At 39.9% G+C, this 23,899-nt stretch overlaps 2 protein-coding genes across 2 annotated transcripts; one reads left to right on the forward strand and one right to left on the reverse strand.

The window, feature by feature from the left end:
* Positions 1-2,000: 2,000 nt before the first annotated feature.
* On the forward strand, positions 2,001-17,951 carry slc26a5 (solute carrier family 26 member 5). The gene is made up of 17 exons (XM_053344158.1): positions 2,001-2,258; positions 4,846-4,976; positions 5,241-5,351; positions 9,660-9,838; positions 10,063-10,227; positions 10,324-10,559; positions 10,778-10,925; positions 12,334-12,447; positions 12,599-12,676; positions 12,813-12,908; positions 14,674-14,780; positions 14,892-14,961; positions 15,064-15,156; positions 15,889-15,993; positions 16,511-16,708; positions 16,827-16,881; positions 17,793-17,951. Exons 1-17 carry the CDS (start codon positions 2,062-2,064, stop codon positions 17,924-17,926), a joined length of 2,217 nt encoding a protein of 738 aa, XP_053200133.1. The 5' UTR covers positions 2,001-2,061; the 3' UTR covers positions 17,927-17,951.
* Positions 17,952-19,248: 1,297 nt separating this feature from the next.
* psmc2 (proteasome 26S subunit, ATPase 2) lies at positions 19,249-23,774 on the reverse strand. The gene is made up of 12 exons (XM_053344147.1): positions 23,635-23,774; positions 23,296-23,333; positions 23,100-23,181; positions 22,902-23,001; positions 21,832-21,963; positions 21,661-21,733; positions 21,422-21,517; positions 21,163-21,327; positions 20,987-21,074; positions 20,398-20,600; positions 20,216-20,312; positions 19,249-19,549 (listed from the first exon to the last, which is right to left on the reverse strand). Exons 1-12 carry the CDS (start codon positions 23,702-23,704, stop codon positions 19,392-19,394), a joined length of 1,302 nt encoding a protein of 433 aa, XP_053200122.1. The 5' UTR covers positions 23,705-23,774; the 3' UTR covers positions 19,249-19,391.
* Between the last annotated feature and the right edge of the window lie 125 nt (positions 23,775-23,899).

Here is a 23,899-nt window from a genome sequence, read left to right on the forward strand (position 1 = left end):
CAATACTCAATGCAAATACACAATGCTGAAACACATTTCCACACTAGTCCCAATTCATTATTAGTGAAATGGAATGCAGCACTGGACTACAGGACAGCTCCACAGTATCTGATGTGTTGGTTGCTCTTGATTCATGGATGTGTATGTCTCTAAAAGTGTCAGTGTATTATTCTATGGTTAGCTGAAAATCATATAAACACATGAAGCTATGAATTCAGAGGAGTGAACGCTGACTACAAAAATGCCGTAATGCGCATGCGCGACGATCAACGCCCCTCTTCACACCGGAAGGTGGAGCAAAATTTTGACTACAGAGTAACCCATCTGTCCCGTACAGAGCAGCTCTGGAGTGGCTGCTGTCTACTATCGGCGGAGGACGTTCTCCTTGTTAAACTTCAACTGAAGAGGTCATATTCATCACTTTCATGCTGCCTTCAGCCTGCAGCATCCTCACAGGAAGGTAAGAGTCTGTATTTAATAGCATCTTTATGTTAGCTTACATCCTGAAGTGTAACCTCTACTGTCACAGCGAGGTGGGTTTCCTCTGATACTGGCTAGTACCTGCTATGTAACCCGAACTGAAAATCACTGTTTAAACCATATTTCAACCATATTTAAGTCACTGTAAGTCCTCTGTTATTATGGTGTTAGCTAGCTAACACTTAAGGAGGAAACGGGAAGCTCTGTAGTGTCTGTGCGTCAGAGAGGAGCTTCAACAGGGATGAGTCGAGTGTGAGTAACAGCAATAAAACATCCTTATTTAAGTTCTGTAAAGAAGCTAAAGCTGTTTGTTAAAAGGCGCCTGAGTCTGTTACATCATCTCTGGTGACAGTTAATATTCAAATTAGTCAAGTTTACACCAAGGGTCCGCATAAAAAACATTCAATTTAAACTAAAAAAAACCCCCAAACATAAGTAAATATAACATAAAACACACGCAGGAGACTTAAAAGGTTAGGGTTAGGGTTAGCCCTAACCCTAACATTGTCAGCTTCTTATTGGTCAATTGGTCAATTGAAGTTTACACCAAGGGACTGTATAAAAAAGATACAATTTAAACATCAAGAAAAAAACCCCAAAACATAATTAAAGATAACGTCAAACACACACAAGAGGCTTAAAAGGTGAACATAGTCAGCTTCTTATTGGTCAGTTCAAGTTTACGCCAAGAGTCCATATCAAAAAGATACAATGTAAACATCTAGAAACCCTCCCCACAAAAAAAACATAATTAAATATAACATAAAACACGCACAATAGCTTTAAAAGGTCAACAGCATCCGGTTCTTGTTGGCCATTTGACTAGTTACACATTTGTATGGAGATTTGCATAATTAAAAGATAAAAGCAGCTGGGTGCAGCGTTATTACACAATCCTGTGACCCTAATAAAAGTTATGTTTAATAAAGCTACCACTAATAATATTCCAATATCAGAGCTGTAGTGGGTTTCTGAGTCTCAGCTAAATATAATAAAACTGTCAGATTTATTGAGTTAATGAGGCAAAATGCACATCACAGTGACTGCAATTAAGAAAAAACATTTGCATATGTATTTGTTTTTGATTCCCTAGATATTGAAACATAAAGGCAGGTATTCGCAGGACTTTTGAGAGAAAGGTCCTCATGTAATAGAAAGCCTGTGTCCTCTGCTGGCTGTACAAACAAACCTTTTCACCATGTAATCTTTTACAGCATACTTTCTCCCAGCGCTGGAGTACATTTAGTGGAACTTATGGAGCTGTATAAACTGGCCAAAGCCCAACAATGTGGCAAAGATCTAATATTACATGTATTCAGAAGGTAGCAGCGGAGCTTCTTATCTGCAGAAAAATGAACAAACACACACACGCCTGCCATCCATCATCATTCCCTCTTGCCAAAAAACCAGTTTGACAGTTTGAATAATATGCATCTTGTCTCCTCTTGTCTTCCTGAGCAGAAAGAGGAAGCGCAGACAGATTAGAAGTCGGAGCTGTTTTTGAAAGGAGTGGAGATTCATTGGACTGAAGAATGACACAGACGACACAGACAGTGAGATAATCAAAACGTCTGACTCAACATGTCCGCTCTGCCTGCCTCTGGTGCGAGGCAAGAAGAGGAAGAAGGAGCAGCTGCGGCGGCAATGGAGGAGGCACACACGCAGCTGATGTACAAGATAGAGCGTCCGGTTTATGATGAAGCCTTTATCAGATCGCAGCTGCTCCACCGCAAGGAGAGCTCCATCACCTTCAGACAGAGGATGGCACAGAAATTCAGGTGAGAGAAGAGGAGAGAAGCAGCTCCTGTCCAGACTATTCCATAAAGGGTTCATCATAAGAGAGAATATGAAAATGGTAATAATAAATACAGGAATGAGAACAGTAGTTGCAGACTTTTTGCACATGCCGACACATTTGAGGTACACTATTGCTCAGTTAATGAGTTTATAATTCTAGCTTGTCTTCAGGGAAATAGTCCTAGATATTCATGACTACTTTTTGACATTTTATACACTATTAATTAATAAAAGGAAGGATAAATTAATGGACACAGTTACTACAGAGTAGCTGCAGTCCTAATGCATGCACGAAAAACTCATCATCACAAATCATGGCTGTCTCCGGCTATGTTAATCTATATTAATCTATTTAGTTGTTTTGTCCTTGGATGTGCTATTAGGGGAAATGTAATTTACTTTTCTTTATGTATGCAAGTGTGTAAGGAATGACAAAGACAATCTAGTTAAATCCAAAACATCTGAACTGGTTCATGAAGTGCAGTCCAAATATAGTCAGGTATCCATTTAAAAAACAACCAAATCAGATCATTTTTTAGTCAGTAAAATGTGTGAAATGCAGAAGCTGGAAGGAGAGAAAGTGTGGCAGTTGTGTCCAATCAATCAATCAATCAATTAAACTTTATTTATATAGTAGATTTCATACAGGTTAATGTAGTTCAAGGTGTTTCACAGTTGATTGACAAGTTGATAATGAAACAGAACAAGTGACAACATAAAGAAAAGGAATAGAATCAAAGACCAACATTTTAAAAGAAAAAGCAATGCACACAAGAGAAAATAAGGATGATAAGAATGTTTAGAAGAATGAAATAAAATAAGAGAAATATATAGGAGAAAGTTAATTAAAATTTAGAGTAAAGAAACTGGGTTAAAAATTGATCAAAAAGACCAAAAAGTGAAATGAAATAAAAGTGCTAAAGTTTCATAACAGTTAAACTAAAGCTAGGTTAAAAAGAGATTAAAAGACAGAAGAAACATGAATGAAATTGACAAGAAGATAAAACTTATAGAATGATTAAAAAAAAAAAAAAACAATAAAATAACAATATAAAGTAGAAAAAAGACCATAAACTGTTGTGCAGAAACCTCCACTTGTTGACTAACACTAATATTAACTATTAACAATGAAGGTGAAACTCCTTCTTCTGATTGAAGCTGCTTTGAATAAACCTGTTTTCCACATTCAACCCTCTAATAGCTTTTCATAAGATAAGATAACTTGTATTTTTCCATCCTCTGGCTCTCATGTGAATTTGAACAGCTGGTGAGAAAGCTGGCTCTGTGTTCATATGTAAAATAACACCATGACTAATGAGATTACAGTGTAGACAGTAAGTCTGCACACAATACATATATAACCTTTCAATATTGTTAGAATTCCTTCTAGAAATTAAATTATATGAATTTGGTCTACTTCAATTGGCCAAGCACACACTTCTGTACATCAAAGGTATTATATTATCCTTACACACACACACACACACACACACACACACACACACACACACACACACACAGACAGTCTGCCTTTATTGCATGTGTGTGCAGATAATTAATTCATATTTCCTTCCCAATATACAAACAGATAAAAATGATCTCAAGTAGTCTCCCTGTGTACATGATGTGAAAATGATCTAATGCAGTAGTCACCACCTCTGTTCCTGGAAAGCTACTGTCCTACATGTTTTAGGTATCTCCCCATTCTAATAATTAACTTGTTACCAAGCAGCAGAAGCTAGTTACGGCTTGATAATGAGTTAATAATTAGACTCAGGTGTGTTAGAGTGGAGAGATACCCTAAAAACCTGCAGGGTAGTAGCTCTCCAGGTACAGGGTTGGTGACCACTGCTCTATAACATGAAGACTACTTCCAAGTAATGAAATGTTCTCTGCCTGTTTTTAAACAGTAGTAAAACATTTGTTAGAAAATGAGAAAAGTCATCAAAAGTCATTAAATGTAATAAGTTACATGACTTTGATTAAGGGATTTGTACGTAAGGAGGAAGACCTTTAAAGACTTTTTTTTTCAGGAGGCCAGTAAAAAGTGTATTACGGTAATCGAGTGGGTTTGAGATAAAGGCATGAATCAGTGTTGTGGTATAAGAATTCTTACATTCGACCTGAAGCTTAAATCTGAATCTATGAAAAGACCAAGACGTGTGACTTCAGACTGAGTCACTGTCATTGAGTCGTATAATGATAGTAAATGATAGTAAAAAACAACCTGCATGTCCAACGTTGACGTGATTAATCCATTTTATAGTTATATTTTTTAAAATCTTCCTTCTTAGAATGATGGAAGGATTTTTGGAAGGATGTTAGAATGAAGAAGTCTTATCAGTGCTTACCCGTAAAGATGTGCTAACTTTATGTGTTTACAGGCGATAAGGAGTCAGGTGTGTCATATCAGAGTTCATCTGATCAGAAGCATCTCTTTTGTGTCCAGGGATTATAGCTGAAAGCCAAAACGGAACCACATACTAGGAAAATGTTTGAAACAGATTCAATGACTTCCATCTTTAATATGACAAACTGATGAATCCTTTCTTTGTTTCGTTTTCTTAGGTGTTCAGCCAAGGCGGCGGTTCTGAGCTTCCTGCCTATTCTCACGTGGTTGCCGGCGTATCCGGTCAAGCAGTACCTGTTTCAAGATGTGGTCTCAGGTCTCAGCACAGGAGTCGTGCAGCTCCCTCAAGGTCAGCACCCCCCCCCCCCCCCCACTGTCCCAGCAGCAGCAGTGCCGTGGGGTTTATACAGTAGCCACAAGCTAAGCTGTTCATCTGGAGTGACATAAGGGTTAAACAGTGTGAATAGCCAGCTGCCAGCTCCCGTGGGGCTGCTTTCCACTTCACACTGTCTTTGTTTTGGTATCTCTATAAGCTCTGATGCAATCACTTGGCTTCTCTGACTGTTTGGTTTATTTGCACCTCTCCCTTCTCTCCCTCCCTTCTGGCCTGCAGGTCTAGCCTACGCCATGCTGGCTGCCGTGCCTCCAGTTTATGGTCTGTACTCCTCATTCTACCCCGTCCTGCTCTACACCTTCTTTGGCACATCCAGACACATATCCGTAGGTGAGAGAATAAACTTTGAGCTTCTTGTTAGAGGCCCGCTCAACTTTTAGTCTTTTTCTCATTGTGGAAAATAAGAATGGAATTGCAGAATTTAATAATAAAAATGGAATCAACTGTAAAACGCTGTAAGATGTGCAGTTAGACAAAATGTTGATGCAGTTTATAAAAATCTGGGTTTTCCTGATTGTTATAAAACTTAAATGCAAAGCCTGAACTAAATGAAGAGAAGGAAACTAGGGTGAAAGTCTCCACAGTGGCAAATTCCTGTGGACTTCTCTGTTGGCAGAGACAGCAGTGAACTCCCAGAGCAGCAGCAGAGAGAGAGGACAGAGGACAGAAAAGGACTGACAGTGACTGATGTCTGTGTTCTTCATTCTTTGTTCATATAGTGACTTTACTGTTGCTGCTCTGGAAACAATATTCAGTTATATTGAAAATATAAATCAACTGTAGTCCTGTTCTGAATTCTTTTTTTAAAATGATTTTTAAAAAAACCCCAAAAGCAATTCTTTAATAATAAATAAGAACCAGTGAGGGTACTGATAAAGACCTGGATTGATAAGACTGTAGTAATGCATAGTCTAGTGTATTTGTATAGTAATGTAACACAAAGTCCTTTACATACTAAGAAACAAAACAAAACATGACACCCCCTCCCCTCCCCATCCCCCACCCTCACCACGATCTACGCACAAACAAAAAATGACTCGTCAAAAACCGGAACTGTAAATCAGAATTCAGAAAAAAGTAAATGGAAAACAGAATCTGGGAAAAATCAAAACATGTTTCATTGGGTCTTAAATGTTAGTCATCCACCACATGATTACTCTTTCTGATGACAAAAATGTGTTTGAATCAGAAAACACAGAATTCAGAAAAAAGTCAATGGAAAACGGAATCTGGGAAAAAGTAAACGGAAGCTGGGAAAAAATCAAACTTATCATTGGTCCTTAAACCAGCAGCAAATGGGCATTTTAAGAACTTTGAAAAAAAAAGAAAAAAGTTTGACATCTTCAAGCTGATGTCTGACTGTACTCTTTTGAAGCGCTTTCTTTATTTCCATTTACAAATTAAGTTATATTCATTCATTTCATTCTATGTATGATTACATTTTAAATACTTTCGTATTGAATTGTTGAAATGTTAGTCATCCACCACATGATGACACACTCTTTCTGATGACAAAAATGTGCTTAAATCAGAAAACACAGAAGTCAGAAAAAAAGAAAAAGGAAAACAGAATCTGGGAAAAAGTAAACAGAAGCTGGAAAAAAATTAAAACTTATCATTGGGCCTTAAACCAGCAGCAAATTGACCTGCAATGTTTCAAGAAAGGGGTTCCTAAAATCCAGCAGGCATTTAGACAAAGATACACACGAGCAGAATACTTTGTAGTTCCCTGATCACACGTTTGTTGGTAATTAATGTATGAAGACTACTTCTCTCTAAGTCAGCACTGACCTTTTCACACAGCCAGGATGCTCCCCACAGTCAGCGCCAAGCACACTGCGACGAGTTCAAATTGCCAACTGTCTCTGTCACTCACACACACACATGCACACACACACACATAGTCTCACTGTCCTCTCAATTAACTTTCTAATGCCTCCCAAATCAGATAGTGAGATGAAAGATGTAAGATTTTAGATAGCACGTGCAGGAAATGTTTACTCTCATGTGATAACTGCTGATATCAGGTGACGTCAGCAGCGACCACCCCAGTCACACCCCCCCTCTCCTCGCCCCTCCGGCTACTTGCTTTCCTTGAACCGGCTCCAAGTCAACTCATATATCAGTGGTAACCTTTTGAGGGTAACGTGTACAATAAACCAAAACTGCTTAACCTTTTTAAAACAAAAGAGTTGATGTGAAGTGAACAACAGGAAGGAGTTGGCTTCCCCTCCTTTGCCAAAAAATGAGCTTGATTGTAAGTTAGTGTGAGAATGATGATCCTTTAACTTCTGGCAGAGAGCAAAGGGGGAGTAACTGGGCTGCTGTTCAAGATTGGGCAAGATTGACCTTTTCACTTTAATGGTGCGCACACACACACACACACACACTCACGCACACTCTAAAGTGCACGATTCCACAGTTACACCGGACATCACCATCCCATTCAGCTGAAAATCAGTTGGGCTGAAGTGAAGTTCCTCCATGATTCAGACATAATGGTGTTTGAAGAAGGATGGTGGTGTTTGGTTTGGTGTTGCTCCGTTGCATTTTTCTGTAGTGAAGGACAGCACTGATAAGAGAGTGTGTGTCTGTGTGACTGATCAAGATTAGACATCTGGAATAATGTTTCAATGCAAAGCCAAGCTTCATCAACCCGCCCTGTATATCCTATGTATTGAAATCTAGCTGTGCTTTAATTACAAGGTGTGTTAGGTTTGTTAGAAGACTTAAAAATAGGTTTAAAATATATAAGTTGAAGAGCAAAAAGTGATATTTAACAGAATTTTTGTTAATGTGTAAAATATATTTGGTGAAAAGAATCAATCTGATGTTATGAGTTGCAAAATGCAGAAAAGATATGCACACTGCTGCTCCCAATGCAGATATCATTTTATTGGGTATCACTAGTAATGAGTTTGCGAACTGAAATACTGAGCACAGTTTTAAATATTAAATACAGGAATTTTACTAAATTTGGTTGTAAATTTCAGTGTATTCCTATTTACACTTAACTTTACAGACCCAACTTCATGTGTATATTCTTCAGAATAGTAATATATGTGTTTGTAATCAAGTCACCCTATTTACCATTAATAATCAGTATATAAACTTTTAATATATAGTTAATAATACACTTTAATGTAGTAAAAGCAAACTTAAGTGTTAGAACTACAAATCCCTAACTGTAACCCTCCTGTGAGCCTCCATACTACTACTACTACTACTACTACTACTACTACTACTACTACTACTACTACTGCTACTACTACTAATAATACTACTAATAATAAGCGTTATGTATAGAGCACCTTTAAAACAATGGATGTAGCTCAAAGTGTTTTACTGTGAAAAGAAATACAATACAATAAAACAACAGCAAATAATCACATAAAAGTAGACATTTGGTAAAAAAATGAATTCAAATGACACTATATAAAATATAAAAGCCAGATTAAATATAGTATTTCCATTTTGTCCTCATTTAGTTTCAGGAAGTTATTACTCATCCATTTTGGGATAATTCAGGGATAATTAGGCTCGAGTGAAATGTACATCTGCGTGTCATCTGCGTAACTGATGATAATGATTGTCACTATAGTAAAACACAGTTGTAATAATATAATGTCTTCATCAGGGAAGTTTTAATTGCTGAAATATAATGATTATGACTTCATCCATCTTTCCATAAATGTTAGGACAAAAGTTTTCAAAAGCAGTATTTTGCTGTTTGGGGCATATTTAATAGATTTTAGGATGTATGAGCGAACCCTTCCCATCCTATAAAACCTTATGGTCTGCAATGACACTCATGCTAAAAAGAAAGTCGACAGTAACTTAGTTTCTGTTCTTTCTCTCTCACATGATGGGATATAGTTTGGTTCAATCTTTTTGTAGCGGTGTCAATCAACCGTTGACAATATTTCAAGGAAAGTTATTCCTCATGTTATTCACTTTGTTAATATTTATACTGTACGGTCTTTAAGTGACTCTGTGTCCTTTTAGCTCTCCATGGTCAGCACCAAGAATGCTACAATGATCTCAAACTGCCAGCCATCTGCCCAACTCCACTTGATTAACAATCTCAAGAAGTTACACAGTGATCCAGATTAAGAGATGTTTTTCAACAGCAGGACTGTTCAACTTAAATGACCTCCCCTCCCCTCCCCTCCCCTCCCCTCCCCTCCCCTCCCCTCCCATCTTACCCATCCGACTCCTTCCTTTTCAAGAAGAGGCTCCAAATAATTGCATATGTCAGCTGCAACCTTTGAGTCCGTCTGACAAAGGAGTACGATCAACCAAAACTGCTCAATCTTTTTAAACAAAAGAGTTGATCCCATTTGAACAACAGGAAGGAGTCCATTTAACCAATATATTGTCTGATCGTATGTTGCCACGGAGATCCCTGAACTTCTGGCAGAAAGCGAGAGGGAATAACTGGGAGGTTTCAAGATTGGGCAAGGTTGCCTTAAAGGGATGCTTGATATCACATTTTAGGGTGTAGTCACTATAGAATGCAGCATCAGGAAGTGACACATTTAAGCAAGACAGCTATTGTGGTTTCTAGCTAGTCATGATACTAATATGAAACCACTATGAACAGTGATGTTTAACCGTTTATGTGCGTGTTATCTGCAGGCACCTTCGCAGTAATAAGTCTGATGATAGGGGGCGTCGCAGTGAGGGAAGCCCCGGACTCGATGTTCTTGCTCCCCGCCAACGGCTCTAACGTGTCCACCATCCTGGACGTGGAGGCACGTGACGCTAGGAGGGTCCAGGTGGCCGTGGTGCTCACAACCCTGGTGGGAATCATCCAGGTGAGCCTCCAGCAACACCAAACCAACCACACACTAGCTCGGATGTAGCTGTTGAGCTCCAAAAAGTCCCACAGAGAAGATCATCACAGTAAAGTGATCCACCTTCGGGCCTCGTTCCAGTGTTTTTCTCATGCTCAGAGAACATCTGTTTACCCAGAGCAGCAGGACTTCAATCTCTGTTGATGTATCCTGACCTCTTCTTATTTCTCGCTTTTCCCTTTTAGATCGTATTCGGTCTTCTCAGGTTTGGCTTCGTGGCGATCTACCTCACAGAGCCCCTGGTGCGAGGCTTCACCACAGCAGCGGCCGTGCACGTCGTCGTCTCTCAGCTAAAATACCTGCTGGGTGTTAAAACCCAGCGTTTCAGCGGCCCTCTCTCCGCTATATACGTGAGGTTTTTTTGTGTGTGTTTGCAGTTCAGTATCGAGTTCTAGTCCTAGGGTTTTTTAAGCATACAAACACTGTCCAATCTCTCTCGTCTCAAGAGCGTCAAGGCGGTATTCAGTGACATCACCAGCACCAACATCACCACCCTCATCCTGGGCCTGGTGTGTCTCGTCTTTCTGTACATCATCAAAGACCTCAACGAGCGCTTCAAGAAGAAACTGCCCATCCCGATTCCCGGAGAGATCATCGTGGTCATCGTTTCGACGGGCGTTTCGTACGGCTTGTCGCTATCGGACAGCTACAGCGTGGACGTGGTGGGGAAGATACCAACTGGGTACGTTGGGATTTCTAGGAGGAGTATAAAAAGGTTACAAGAAGGGTTTTACAAATAGGAAGCACTGATGTACTTTGCAACTTTTTTTTACTGTATTAGTTTAACGGTTCCAGGCTTTTTTCCCCCGACATCAGTAACAACTTAGATCAACTCTGAGCTGAAAAATATTGACGCTCCAGTTTGAATGTTTTTCTTATTTTTTTTTACTGTGTTCTCAGGCTTCTCCCTCCTTCTGTGCCAGAGTTCTCTTTATTACCAAATTTGATCACGGACTCCTTCACTGTAGCCATCGTAGGATTCTCGATGGGCATGTCTCTGGCCAAGACGTTTGCCCTGAAGCACAACTACAGCGTGGACGGCAACCAGGTGAGTCAGGATATCTGGAGGAGTAGCAGAGCGGAAACTTGAGAACGTTGAACTCAGCTTATTGGTGTCAGATTTTCCAGTAAGATGATTCTTTTATTTTCTGTAATCGAACTGGAGGATTAGACAAACATGATTTTCCTCTGCTTGATTACTCCTGTTGATACATTTATCGATGCACACTCATTTCTACACTTCAAATCTAACGTAGACTGGTGTTATCATGATAATGTGATTCTATACTACACACAAACCAACTCCATTATCAACCATGTAATAATAATGGATTGATTATTAACTAATCTTAGTGAAAAGGCAGAGTGAAAGCCTTCCATTAATGCCACTATTTGGTTTATATTTTTTTAGTAATACACCAGAAGCACCTGTGGCTCAATGACATTCACATTGTAATAAGTAAGTAAGCATTAATACAACATTTTTCAGCACCTTTAATTTCCCCACAATATGAAATGAAATAGTTTGGTTTATCAGGCTTTCTATTTATAAGTGTGGTGTTTCTGCTTCTCAGAGTTTGACGTAGCACAGAACATTTATAGGGTAACAACGCACACATTTACTGAAGAACCTGTTCTATGCTTTGCTGCATGTCATTTCTCTGTCGTTTCCTGTTAGCCTCTATGCCATGTACTGACAAATACAGGCAAAAAAAAGCCCAAATATAAACATTTGCGGTGTGAGGAAAACACTGTGCCGTATTATTATGTCTATTTGAGTAGCTTCCATCTGCCCTGATAAAGATACAGCAGATCTTTTATCACTAAAACAGTCAAAATAAGTAAGTAATGCTTTCAAAATAAAGGTCAGGAGTACATGAGTAATCTGACCTGCTGCACATGTAAGTAGATTTACAGCAGGGGTGTCCAAACTATTCCATAAAGGGTCATGTGGTTGCAGGAGCACACAAGGCTCGACTCATTTAATCAACTGATCTCAGTCTTCAGTCTTCATGCACACGGCCCTTTATGGAATAGTTTGGGCATGCCTGATTTACAGTAACCGGGTTACCGCCATTGTAAAGGGAGTTCTCCGGTTAGCCCCTGTAGTAATCTGGTTGCTGCAGTGTGTGTTGTTGTTTGATCTGGGCTACAGTGGAAGCAGCTGACCTCAACGTATCTCGGCACTGGGTTTGTTTTGGTTCACGGCGTGCGACGAGAAGCAAACTGGAGCATGTAAACACGGGTCATAGAAAATCACATGTTGACGTCTGACACACTGGTCAGCCCACACGCGTCTGCTTTCACCCACAAACTCTCAGGTTTTGGGTTCATTTCCTGTAGTTGTTTAAGACCCATTTTTTGCCGTCGAACGAGCTCAGATTCACATTTTTATTCCTCAAAGTCGATTTGAAACTTGTCGAGATCTAACTCCCTTTGTGTCGATTGGCTTTCAGGAGCTGATCGCCCTCGGCCTGTGCAACTTCATCAGCTCTTTCTTCCAAACGTTCGCCATCACCTGCTCCATGTCGAGGAGCCTGGTGCAAGAGAGCACTGGAGGGAAAACACAGGTAATACACACACACACATATATATGTTTCCACTACAGCTACACCCACACTATCTGACTTGATTAAATCGATGTTGTAAAACCATAAAGATAATGATACAGTAATTGTTCTCTCTCTCTGTGTGTGTTTGTGTGTGTGTGTGTGTGTTCAGATTGCAGGACTGCTGGCGTCTCTGGTGGTGCTGCTGGTGGTGGTGGCCATCGGTTTTGTCTTCCAGCCGCTCCCTCAGGTGGGTACATGCACATTTATCATCTCTTGGACACACTAATCACTTCACTGTTTTATTACTTAATGCGTCACGTTATACACCCAATGAGGCAGCGTATCGTTGTATCTTTATTGTCCCTCCTTCTTCTGTTTCTCAGACTGCGCTGGCAGCCATCATCATGGTCAACCTGCTGGGGATGTTTAAACAGTTCAGAGACATACCTACTCTGTGGAGGACCAGCAAGATTGAACTGGTCAGTCTGTCATATCAAACACCACATTTTTGACTTTTTGTCTTCAACAACAGCCTGATAACATTAGACGAGCTAAATAAGATAACGACACAACAGCTCAACACCATTTTTATTTACTTACATTTTTATTACTTCGTATTCTTCAAACTCTCTTAACTCAACAAACTTGTCTTAAATTGCTTGTTTCAGCTTGATGAATGGCACCTTGTCACGAGGAGGTGCAGGTTTCATCTTTAATATAATCCATAGCCCTAAAATGACCATGTACATATTCAACAATTCAAAGCTCTTAACATAAAAATAGATGAAAGAATAGAGCTAAAAATAAGTGCATGAACAAAATAAACACAATAAAAGCTATAGAAAGTCACAGTGTGTCAGAATGCAGAATTATTAGGAGCAAGTAAAAGTAGAGGTAAACATAGAAGTCTTAAGACTATTTTCAAAAGTAGCCAGAGTTTGAGCACATCTAAGATTCTTCTGTAAGTATTCTGTATTTCAACTGTAACATGTAAGTAACATAATAAGTGAAAGCTGCTCTTTAACTGCTATACAGATAAGTAACAATATTTAACAAGTCAAGTCTCTGTGACACTGGTAGGTTGGTGTGATATGTGCTTCTGCGCAAGTTTTCATTCACAAACAATATTACCAAAGAGCGATAAAGAAGAGTGGAAGCTTCTGGAAATCAGCAGGCACATTTAACAGCATCAGTAGTCGTATTAGAGGAACTGAAACTAAAAGAAATCCAGCTGTTAACGATGTGTGGTCAAAGCTGCGCTGTGACAGAAATAAAGAGTGAACGCTTTGACGGGAAGTTTGACGCTAAAAAAGACATCTTTGAAGTGGTCAAGATGTGACATTAGAGGAGAGTTGTAGATCACAGCCTATAGTAGGTGATGTTACACTGTCAGCTGCAACACAACATACTCGATAGAGAACTGTAAAAGGTTCTCAGGCACAACTGTGTACAATTAATACTGACATGTAAGAGCTGCTTTAGTTACAAACTTTTATTTAATTCTTAATTCGGTATTTAAATGTCAAATTCTAGTAGGTGTTTATGCAGCATGATTTCTGCTCAGATTCATGTTTTTTTGCCCTGAGAAACTATTTTCATGACTTGTGTCAAATACACATGAATTTCATTTGTACCTCATAGAAAATTCTAATAATTAGAAATTTGATGAATGCCACAAATTCTCTTAAATCACTCGTAATGTGCAGCTTAGTCTGTTTGAAGGAGCGCTTCTTGTAAGAGGCCCATTGATAGATCCTATTATGTTCCAACAACTCCGGTCTACTTCAGGATAGGCAGAAATAGTCACAGGTTTATTTTGTGTTGAGTAACTTTACAACACAAACAGGAAAATCTGACTTAGGCTGCGTGTCTTAAACCTCTATTTGCATCTGTTGTGTTGTACTTGAACTCTTTTTGAAACAGTTCAATTGTGACGCAAAGCAAATATTTAGAAGGAATCTGATGGTACATTTAATCTAATCATTGTTCTGTTCCCCATCGCTCCATTTAGACCCAACAATACAGCTAACCTTGGATTGAGAACAAAAAATTTATACATACTTAAAAAAATGTGTTTTTACTGAAGGTTATGAGAGACAGCTTCTGCCACATGCTAATGATATTGTCAGTGTGTGTATGTTTATTCCCTATCAGATGAAAAAAGAGGATGAAGCTGTGTGTGTTCTCCATTGCATGCAGTCGTCCGTATCAACATATTTGTGTTTCTTCTCTTTTCTCCCTCAGGCCATCTGGCTGGTGGCCTTCATAGCGTCGGTGCTGTTGGGGCTGGATTACGGCCTGCTGGTGGCCGTCACATTCGCCATACTGACAGTCATCTACAGAACACAAAGGTTGGTTTCCAGCCTGAGTGTGTGTTTTATTTACCATAATAAAAGTAAAAAACTTTTGACTCATTCTGAATGTGGAGACCATGTTTATGATCTTTTCTCTCTGTCTCGCAGCCCTAAAAGCTCCGTCCTGGGCTATGTTCCCGGCACGGGTATGTACTGCGACGTGGACGAGTACGAAGAGGTGAGTCTGAGAGGAGAGAAAACACTGGAGGCTAAACTCGAGGGTATATATTTCCCACCGAGAACTGTCGGCCTGAATGTCTGTGATTTGTTTTGTTCCCAGGTGGTTGAATGTGAGAGGATTAAGATTTTCCACTCCAACTCTTCAATCTACTTTGCTAACAGTGACCTCTATGTGAATGCCCTCAAGGAGAAGGTAATCCTGCGTACTGTGTGTGTGTGTGTGTGTGTGTGTGTGTGTGCGCGTGCGTGCACGCATGTGTGCGAATGTGGTTAAAATTTGATTTATATATCCATGTGTACTGTACATAAGGTAAAATACTGACATGCAGACGATTTACATAGGTTAGTTGAGAATTAACAAACATCGTAACTGTTACACAGATTTAAAATTGAGGATAACCCATGCACACACTTGACAGAAGAATTACAATGATTATACATTACTGTGTAGAGATTTTAGGAACTACTAGTGAAGTGTGAAAGCTTTCTAAACATTTGTAGTGCCTAAAACCTTTGCACCGATACATACAGTTATCTGTTAACATTATGAGTTTTAATCATTTGTAAATGATAACAGTCACTTGATTGACCCTAAAACTAGATTACAGAGTCTTTTCATGAATAAGTTTAGATTGAAATACAGCAAACCTTGTTTTGAGATGTTCTCCTTTTTAAAAAAGTGCAAAAAATGTTGCAATAGAAAGACAGATTAGATTCAAATTTGGAAGCCTAGATAGATCGATACTTTATTGATCCTTCACAGGAAGTTACATGGTTACAGCAGCTACATCCACAGTCACCCAGTCACACGTAACATAATAACTATCCACAGCAAAACCTGTAAATGAGAGAGAAAGGAAGTGTAGATCTGGTGTTTTTTAGCTGTATTTTAGGAGCTTCCTCTGATGTGTCCACTTATTTACAGACGGGTGTAAACCCTGAACGCTTACAGGCTTCCCGCAAAGCCCGGAAAAAACAGAAGCAGAAGGAAAACGGCAGTCAGAAGTCTCCACCGAAAATCCGTATTGATGTAAGTGTGCTATCACCCTGTATTGCCTATTCTCACCTTATCCTCCTCCTGGTGGCTTGTTGCACGTTTGTCAGCTTTTGTTGACAGTGTAAACATACAGCATGCTCCATGTGTGCGTCACTCATGTAGAGGATTGTGTAAAAGCTAGCGCGATAGAGAAATGTTACTGAGTAGGTCGACGTCACTCAGACTAAATTGTGCAACTCAATCAATGAGAGGTCACTGATTGAGAGAATTGGTTTATGCATTAGAGAAGTTCACAAGACTCAAATCCATGATAACTATTCTTCATGTGTTTTTGTGAAGTGAAAAAATCATTTTAATTTTGTAGATGTTTGCTAAATATAAATGCCAAAAGCTTACACTTATTTAAAGCCTCAATGTGTTGAATTTGCTTTGATTAAGGCGCCCCCCAATGGTAGTATAAAGAAATACACCATAATTGCCACATCATGTGGCAAGTAATGTCTGAAGTAATGTGCGGTTCAATAAATTCCCCATGTTTGATTGGTTTCAGGGCATGACGGAGGGTGTGACTCATGACGTTTTGTCCTATGCGGAGGAGGAGCAGAGGAACGGCCAGCTGGCAGACACAGATGAGACCGACTCAATGGAGGTGGTCTTCTTCGAACCTCTTGCCTCCGTTCACTCCATCATCCTGGACTGGACGTCCGCCACCTTCATCGACTCTGTCGGAGCCAAAGCCATCAAACAGGTTCTTTCCTTTTTTTAAGTGGAGTTTTTTTTTGTCACCATTAACGTAACAACGTAAAATATATTGTAGAACTTCATGTGATTGTTAGCAGTCAGTAAGTCAGTGTTTGTCCCTGCAGGTCATAAAGGAGTACGCTGCAGTGGATGTTCGAGTGGTCATAGCCGGCTGCAGCAGTAAGTAATTATGATTACTCGTCGCTCTATTTGTGCTTCACTCAGCTCCAAACTTCCTGTTCTAACATAATATAGAAATGTAAAAAACTGGTCACAAATATTGACACCCAAAGTTAAGTACACCTTGCTTTAGTGTATGTGGGATTACTTCAGAACAAACTACAGTCAGTGTGTTTGTGGACAGTTAAAGCAGGTTTACCCTGCTTGCCTGGATAGATAAAACCGGTTACTGTAATGTGGGAACACTTAGTTTCTTTCACGTTTACTTCATTTCTTCATGCACAAGCTTAAATTTGCTTAATGGCATCATAAAAGCAAAGTGGTGAATATTACATGGGCGATCAAGAAAGGTTTTGTTAGTTTCTTTGATTGTCCAAATACACATTTAGTTGCCAGTGTGTTAGACAAACCTAGCTAAACTTGCAATAAATATATTTATAAAGGTTTTAAATATTTAGTTTTTGTCCAAACTGTGTAAGAAAAGTATTTCTAATTTTTAAAAAATCCACCCCATTTCTACCAGTGTGGGTGATTATGTACATGAAACATATCTAGTTACTTACAATATATTGAATGTTACTATTCAACAACCCTTAAAAGCAAGTAGGTGGGATTTATAGCAGGGCTTTTGTATTGGACTGTATTAGTCCCTAATAAGCCTCTGTTGCATGTAATTTCTACATGAATTGATTGGTTAATGTATTCAAATGGATATGATGTTACTATTAATATTGATAAGTTGTCTTTATTACTATTAGCAAGGCTTTTCAGCTTCTCCACAGCAGTTTCATACTGTTTGAATTGATTGTATTACAAATATGAACAGGAATGTACTTAGTGGGAATACTGGTGTAAAATAAGCAGTTTGTTTCCGCTCTGACTGGTCTTGCGTCTCGGCTTTGATCCACCAGGAACCCTTGTGACTGAGCTGGACACCTTACAGTTCTTCACGGGGATCATGACCCCAGAGATGATGTTCCCCACCGTCCACGACGCCATGCTGTACTGCCAACACTCCCCACCCACCAAATGCCACAACCAATGAAACCAACTGACAGTGGCAGGGGGGACAACGGGTCGCAGCGTCCTGACCTACGCCGGAGGTTTTGGGGGGTGGAAGAGGCTGCACCGGAACCGGAGGAGCGGCGATCCCGTCTCCACGAGCGATCCACCAGCACAAGTGGAGATGAACTGAGCAATCATTCATATTGAATAGAGGAGTGTTTATAGCTGCGCTGGATGTTTTTCCCTCTCATAAAACACTCCAGAAGCTAAGTTAGTTAAAATTTAAGTGCCCAAAGTAGTAACAGAAGAGTCTTTTTATCCTATAAGAAATTCAGGATTGAGTTTCCAGCTGACATTCCTACAGCCTTATTCTAAGTGTGCATCGTCTGAGGCAGTACATACACTAGGAGGGAACTGTTGTAGAGTTGCACTTTCAATGTATTTTTGTAGTTCTTTTTAAAGTGTTTCCACTGTTGTAGTCAGGAGAAGACGGTTTTAAAGTGAACCACCGCTGCTGCTCTTCTCCAATCAATCACATTACAGTAGAGGTAAGATCTTAAGCCCGAGTCTTAAGCCCGAGCTCGAATAAAATGTCAATTATTACGTTCGGGTCGGGTCGGGCCAGGCTTCTCTCTCGCTAACTTTTTTCGTCATAAATGGGATCACACAAATCGCAACCAGTCCCTTTTCCCAGAGCAGTGCTCTGTCCGGCTCTGACTGACGCATCCCCTCCCTTTCCTCCTCCTCCTGAGTCCTCACAAATAAAATATAAAATTTCGGGTTTTTTCGGGCTCGGGCCTGCAAATCAAGTTAATTGATCGGGCTCGGGCCGGGTCGGGCTTCAATACCCGCGGGCCTGGGTCGGGTCGGGCTGGATTTTTTAGGCCCGATCTTACCTCTACATTACAGTGATTTCTGGAAGAGTTCAGTTAGTGGTGGAGACTTATTTGAAGCTGCCTCTGTTTAATCATGCTGGTTACTGAGATTATTACGGTTACTGAGATGTTCTCCTTTATTATTACACATACTGAGATATTGTTCTTTATTGTTTGTGGGTACTGAGATGTTCTGATGGTTGAGTGTCACATTTTCAGATGTATTTTATTGTGGAATTATGTATTTAAACTTGCAAAAAAACACAATCACTGGTCAAGCTGCAGTGTTGTGTGTGTGTGTTGTTACCATAGTGGCTACATTTGCACTGCTGTCTGAGTGCTACACTAATGTATTATTGTACAATCTGTCAGAAGACATTGTTAGTGTGCTTGGTGTTTCTTTTTTTTTTTTTGGAAAAACTTTAGTTGTGCTGTTACTGAATAACACAGGATGCCTTTAAAAACATATTCATATATGGACTGAGACTTCCAATCTGGAATAAACTTTATTTTTAAGTGAACAGGTGACAGCAAAAAAAGGACAATATGGTTGTTTTTTTTTTGACTCCTCGCTTCTTTGTAAAGTAAAAGCCAAAGAGGAGACACACACACTCTCACACACACACGCTTTTAGTTGTAGGTCATGTATCTGGGGGTGGCGCTGAACTTGGCGTAGGACTTGATGACCTTGTTGACGGCCTCCAGGAAGTCTTTCTCTGTGGCGATCTTCCTGCGAGCTCTGATGGCGAACATGCCCGCCTCCGTGCACACACTGCGGATCTCGGCACCTGATGGGGGAAACGCATGATTCTGGTCAAAAAACGGCTCTCGGGTAGAAGGTCATGAGCTAAAATCTCGTGAATGGGATGCTCCTTATTCACCATTTAATGCTACAACCAAACAGGCTCTACTGAATTTAAACAATCATTGTGCATTCTGTTTCCAAGACATCAACGATTCATGACTTATTAAAAACAGGTCAGTTTTCAAATAATCCAACAAGTTTTAAAATAGTTTATATGGTAACTTTCTCAACCAATAAAGGGAACACTTAATCCTTCTTTAATAAAAGGTTAAACAAAATTGGGAGAAAAAAATTTGGAGACACGATTTTTAACTGGGCAGTGATACAATGTTACACTGCCCCCATATGGCCAAACATCAGTATTACAGCAGTGAAAAACACTGAAGGTCAATGTGAACAGACTAACTGGGAATCCCTTAACAGCAGCATTAGAAAGAAACTGAAGAAGTATCATAAACTTCATTAAAAGCTTATAAATGTTCCTCCTAGAAGAGAGGTAAACTGATGTATAACTGATGTATAAAGAGGCCATTTTAAGTTAAAAAAAACCTCCAAAAAACATGAGGTGGCAGATGTGGGAGAGGTCAAAAACAACAAAGAGAAAGTGTCTTTAGAATTCAGGTGACATGAATGCTGTTGTGAGTCTTACCGGTGCTGTTGGGACAAAGACGAGCCAGCAGCTCGAAGCGAATGTCTCTCTCCACACTCATAGAGCGGGCGTGAATCTTGAAGATGTGTGTGCGACCCTGAAACGCATGAACAAACGCGTGTGAGGAAAGAAGACGTGATTACAAGCAAGCTTGAGCTCAAACGACGACACGAGGCGCTTACCTCTAGGTCGGGCAGGCTGAACTCGATCTTCCTGTCCAGACGCCCGGGTCTCATCAGGGCCGGGTCCAGCGTGTCCGGTCTGTTGGTGGCCATCAGCACTTTGATGTTGCCTCGAGGATCGAAGCCGTCCAGCTGGTTGATGAGCTCCAGCATGGTTCTCTGGACCTCATTGTCTCCGCCAGCGCCATCATCAAAACGAGCGCCTGGTAGGTTCAAGAAACAAAAAAAGGGACGAGTTATGGGCAGGCCACATTGTCGGAAACCGATCATCTAGTCTCATGGGACGTGTTACAAGGATTTACCACCATGCTGTTTAGTGCTGTGACTCAGCATTTTAAAGGTAACATTCAGTATTTGAAGATAGCACAAAAACTGTACACAGACAAGAAATGGAGCATCAAAAACTGGCTGAAATTATACAAACCGGTAAAAATCTGGCTGATTGTGGTTAAATAGATAATGAGTTGTATGTTAAATGATCAATCTGGTGCTGAAATCACAATTTATCTAAAGAAATATCTGAATTAAAACCGTTTGATGTAGATGACTGTAAATGATAACAGAGTGGGACCATGAGATGAGTTTTTACCTCCGATGGCGTCGATTTCATCAAAGAAGATGAGACAGGCCTTCTTAGTCCTGGCCATCTCAAACAGCTCACGCACCATCCTGGCTCCCTGGAGACGCGTACAGGAAGGGAAAGTCAGTGTGTTGACATTCATCAGTATTCAGGTTTTAAACCGTTTCTCTTTTCTCGACACTCACCTCTCCCACGTATTTCTGCACCAGCTCAGATCCGATGACTCTGATGAAGCAGGCGTCTGTGCGGTTGGCTACGGCTCGGGCGCACAGAGTCTTTCCGGTGCCGGGGGGCCCGAACAGCAGCACACCTTTCGGAGGCTCGATACCCAGATTGACGAATCTCTCGGGCTGGTGAGAGAAATTGGAGGAGAGTGTGATTGATGCTAAAGAACGGGAGTGTGACGGCTGAGCTGATGTGACTAGAAAAGTGATGAGGACTCACATGGAGCAGAGGGGTCTCCACCACTTCTCTCAGCTTCTCAATCTGCTCTTTACATCCACCGACATCACTGTAGGTCACATCAGGCTTCTCCTCCACCTACAACACAAGAACAGTCATCAATTTTTCATGTATTTGTGAAAGTCCTATAAACTATATCCCCCATTTGCCCATTTTATTATTACTATTATAATATGGATGATTAGTTCAGAAATCGAGAGACTCTCCTGGTGTGTTCATACCTGCATCATGGTGACAGTTGGATCAATTTTGGGAGGCAGAGGAATGTGGATCTGGTACTTGTTTCTGTCCACGCTGGAACAACAGAAGAGACATATGTAGAGTTTTAAAGCCAATATTTATCTCAGTACCTTATCTCTTTTAAAAACATTTAAATCGTAATTGTGCCTCACCCGACTCTCATGCCCTCCTCGATGTCAGTGGGGGCCACCTGGTCGCTCAGGTCCACCACAAACTTGGCGAACTGTTTGACGTTGATGATGTATTTGGGGTCCTCGGAGTCTGCATTGATGATCTTTGTGCATCTGTTGAGAGGAATCAATAAACTGCTTAAATATGTGGAAAAACATTCACAACTCCACCAGAAATAATCATTATAATAATTCCTACAATACTGTAGGAAGGGTAATAAAGTTCATTTTGAATTATTATTCTAGTGCAAATAATCAGTAGCTGCAAGGAGAATTAGAAAGTTTTGGAAAGGAAGACAGTGTATAATATAATAATTGATCAATTAGTCATTCAGAGACCCTTTTTAAAAGAAAAAAACTATTATCTGAAACCAGCTTCTTAAAAGTGAATACTTTCTGGTTTTCTTAATCCACTATAGTAGTATAATAGTAAACTGAATATCTTTAGGTTGTGGACTGTTGATCAAGATATTTTAAGTTGTATCTCAGGCTTTGGGGGATGGTGATTAAGATTGTTCATGATTAATCAATTAATCAAGAAAACAATCAACAGATTAAATTGATAATGAAAATAGTCTGATGTTTTAGGATTAGATAAAATAAAATGTATCTTTATTAATCCCCCTTGGGCAAAATTCAAATCAACACAGCAGTACAATGGGAAAAAGTAGTACAGTTTTAATGAAAGTATATTAAATAGAATCAACAATAAATAAAATAAATAGACTACTACATACAGAAAACTGGATCTCTGTGTAAATAAATCTGCAATATATAAATGTGCAATGTGCAGAAGATCATGAGACTATACACATGTGAATGTTCCTGAGATTTATGTAACAAGGTAAAGTAGATTTCAGTTTAGTCTTTTTCTGGGTGGTGAGTGAAATGTCCACTGTGTCAGCCTCACTGTCTATCATGTTCACATTAAAAATGACTTGTGTTTTCTCAGAAGCTCTACCACTTTGATTGTAGTTTAAGAAAACATCATTAATATTTAAGCAACAACAGCTCAGTGTTTCATTGTGTCACTATCATCGTGTTTGCCTCACCTTGCCACCTGCAGAGGCTGTTCACTCTGCAGAGTCTGTTTGTCAGCAGCCAGATCCCAGAGAGCTGGTGGGGCCAGGCCAGTGTCTGACTCCTTAATGCCTATCAGAGCCACACAACACAAACAACACTCAGTCACATCCTCTACAAACAGCTGTGTAACTTACTGAGGAAACGTGGTAATACCAAAAATCACTCACCTGTCAACTCATTGATCTTCTTGAGCAGCTGCTGGATGTCATCTTCGACCTGTTTGATTTGTCTGGAGTAGGTGCTCTGACCCTGATTACACACATTAACGAGGCGTTAACGAGGAATAATGATAATCCTAATTCAATATCACAGTTTTAACACACGCATATCATTAAAGTACAGTTTTTCTAACATTATACTCACATAAGTTTTCAGCAGAGCGATGTCTCCTTCATCCAGAGCTGTGTTCAACATGAAAACACGTCAGTGAGTTAGCAGTCTATCAGCGGGCCGCTAGCTACCATTTCATTCATGTGCATTCTAAACACGGCTGCTTCTTTAATGTCAAGTTTTAGAGCGACAAACAACGACATGACTTGGTATGCTTTATTCGAATTATAAGTTTAATTGGACATTATACAATCACAGCATTTATTTTTACCGAGCCGAGCTAACGTTAGCTCAGCTGCTAATAATGACTCTCCTGTTTAGTAAAGGACATTTAGAGTGTTTTTTAAAAAAGGAATCGTTTTTTCGACGTACCTCTGATAGGTCCGTCATCCTTTTCCTCCTCCTTTGTCTTTCTTTGGTCGTCTCCTAAATAATCCGGCATATTGAAGCTGTGTAAAATGCTCCTCACGAAGTCTAAACAGCACAATTACACAGCAGCTTTGAGTTTCCGCCGCTGTGCGCTGCGTAACTGGAAATAACCGTCGGAATTTAATTCAGGATGTACCACCGATAAAAAATATTTCTCTTTAGATGAATACATTTATTAGAATTCCCAAAAAGAAATCCAAATTGAATG

This window comes from Scomber japonicus, chromosome 23 (genome assembly GCF_027409825.1).
Source record: "Scomber japonicus isolate fScoJap1 chromosome 23, fScoJap1.pri, whole genome shotgun sequence".
In the NCBI taxonomy this organism is placed as follows: domain Eukaryota; kingdom Metazoa; phylum Chordata; class Actinopteri; order Scombriformes; family Scombridae; genus Scomber; species Scomber japonicus.

What these genes read in the sequence shown, in the direction of transcription:
- slc26a5 (XM_053344158.1), top strand. Translation starts at nt 2,062, where the DNA reads ATGTCCGCTCTGCCTGCCTCTGGTGCGAGGCAAGAAGAGGAAGAAGGA. An exon ending in GCACTGGAGGGAAAACACAG is followed by an intron (nt 12,448 to 12,598) that starts GTAATACACACA and finishes GTGTGTGTTCAG; the next exon opens with ATTGCAGGACTGCTGGCGTC. An exon ending in GGACCAGCAAGATTGAACTG is followed by an intron (nt 12,909 to 14,673) that starts GTCAGTCTGTCA and finishes TTTCTCCCTCAG; the next exon opens with GCCATCTGGCTGGTGGCCTT.
- psmc2 (XM_053344147.1), bottom strand. Translation starts at nt 23,704, where the DNA reads ATGCCGGATTATTTAGGAGACGACCAAAGAAAGACAAAGGAGGAGGAA. An exon ending in GGATGACGGACCTATCAGAG is followed by an intron (nt 23,334 to 23,634) that starts GTACGTCGAAAA and finishes TGTTGAACACAG; the next exon opens with CTCTGGATGAAGGAGACATC. An exon ending in GAAGATCAATGAGTTGACAG is followed by an intron (nt 23,002 to 23,099) that starts GTGAGTGATTTT and finishes TGGCTCTGATAG; the next exon opens with GCATTAAGGAGTCAGACACT.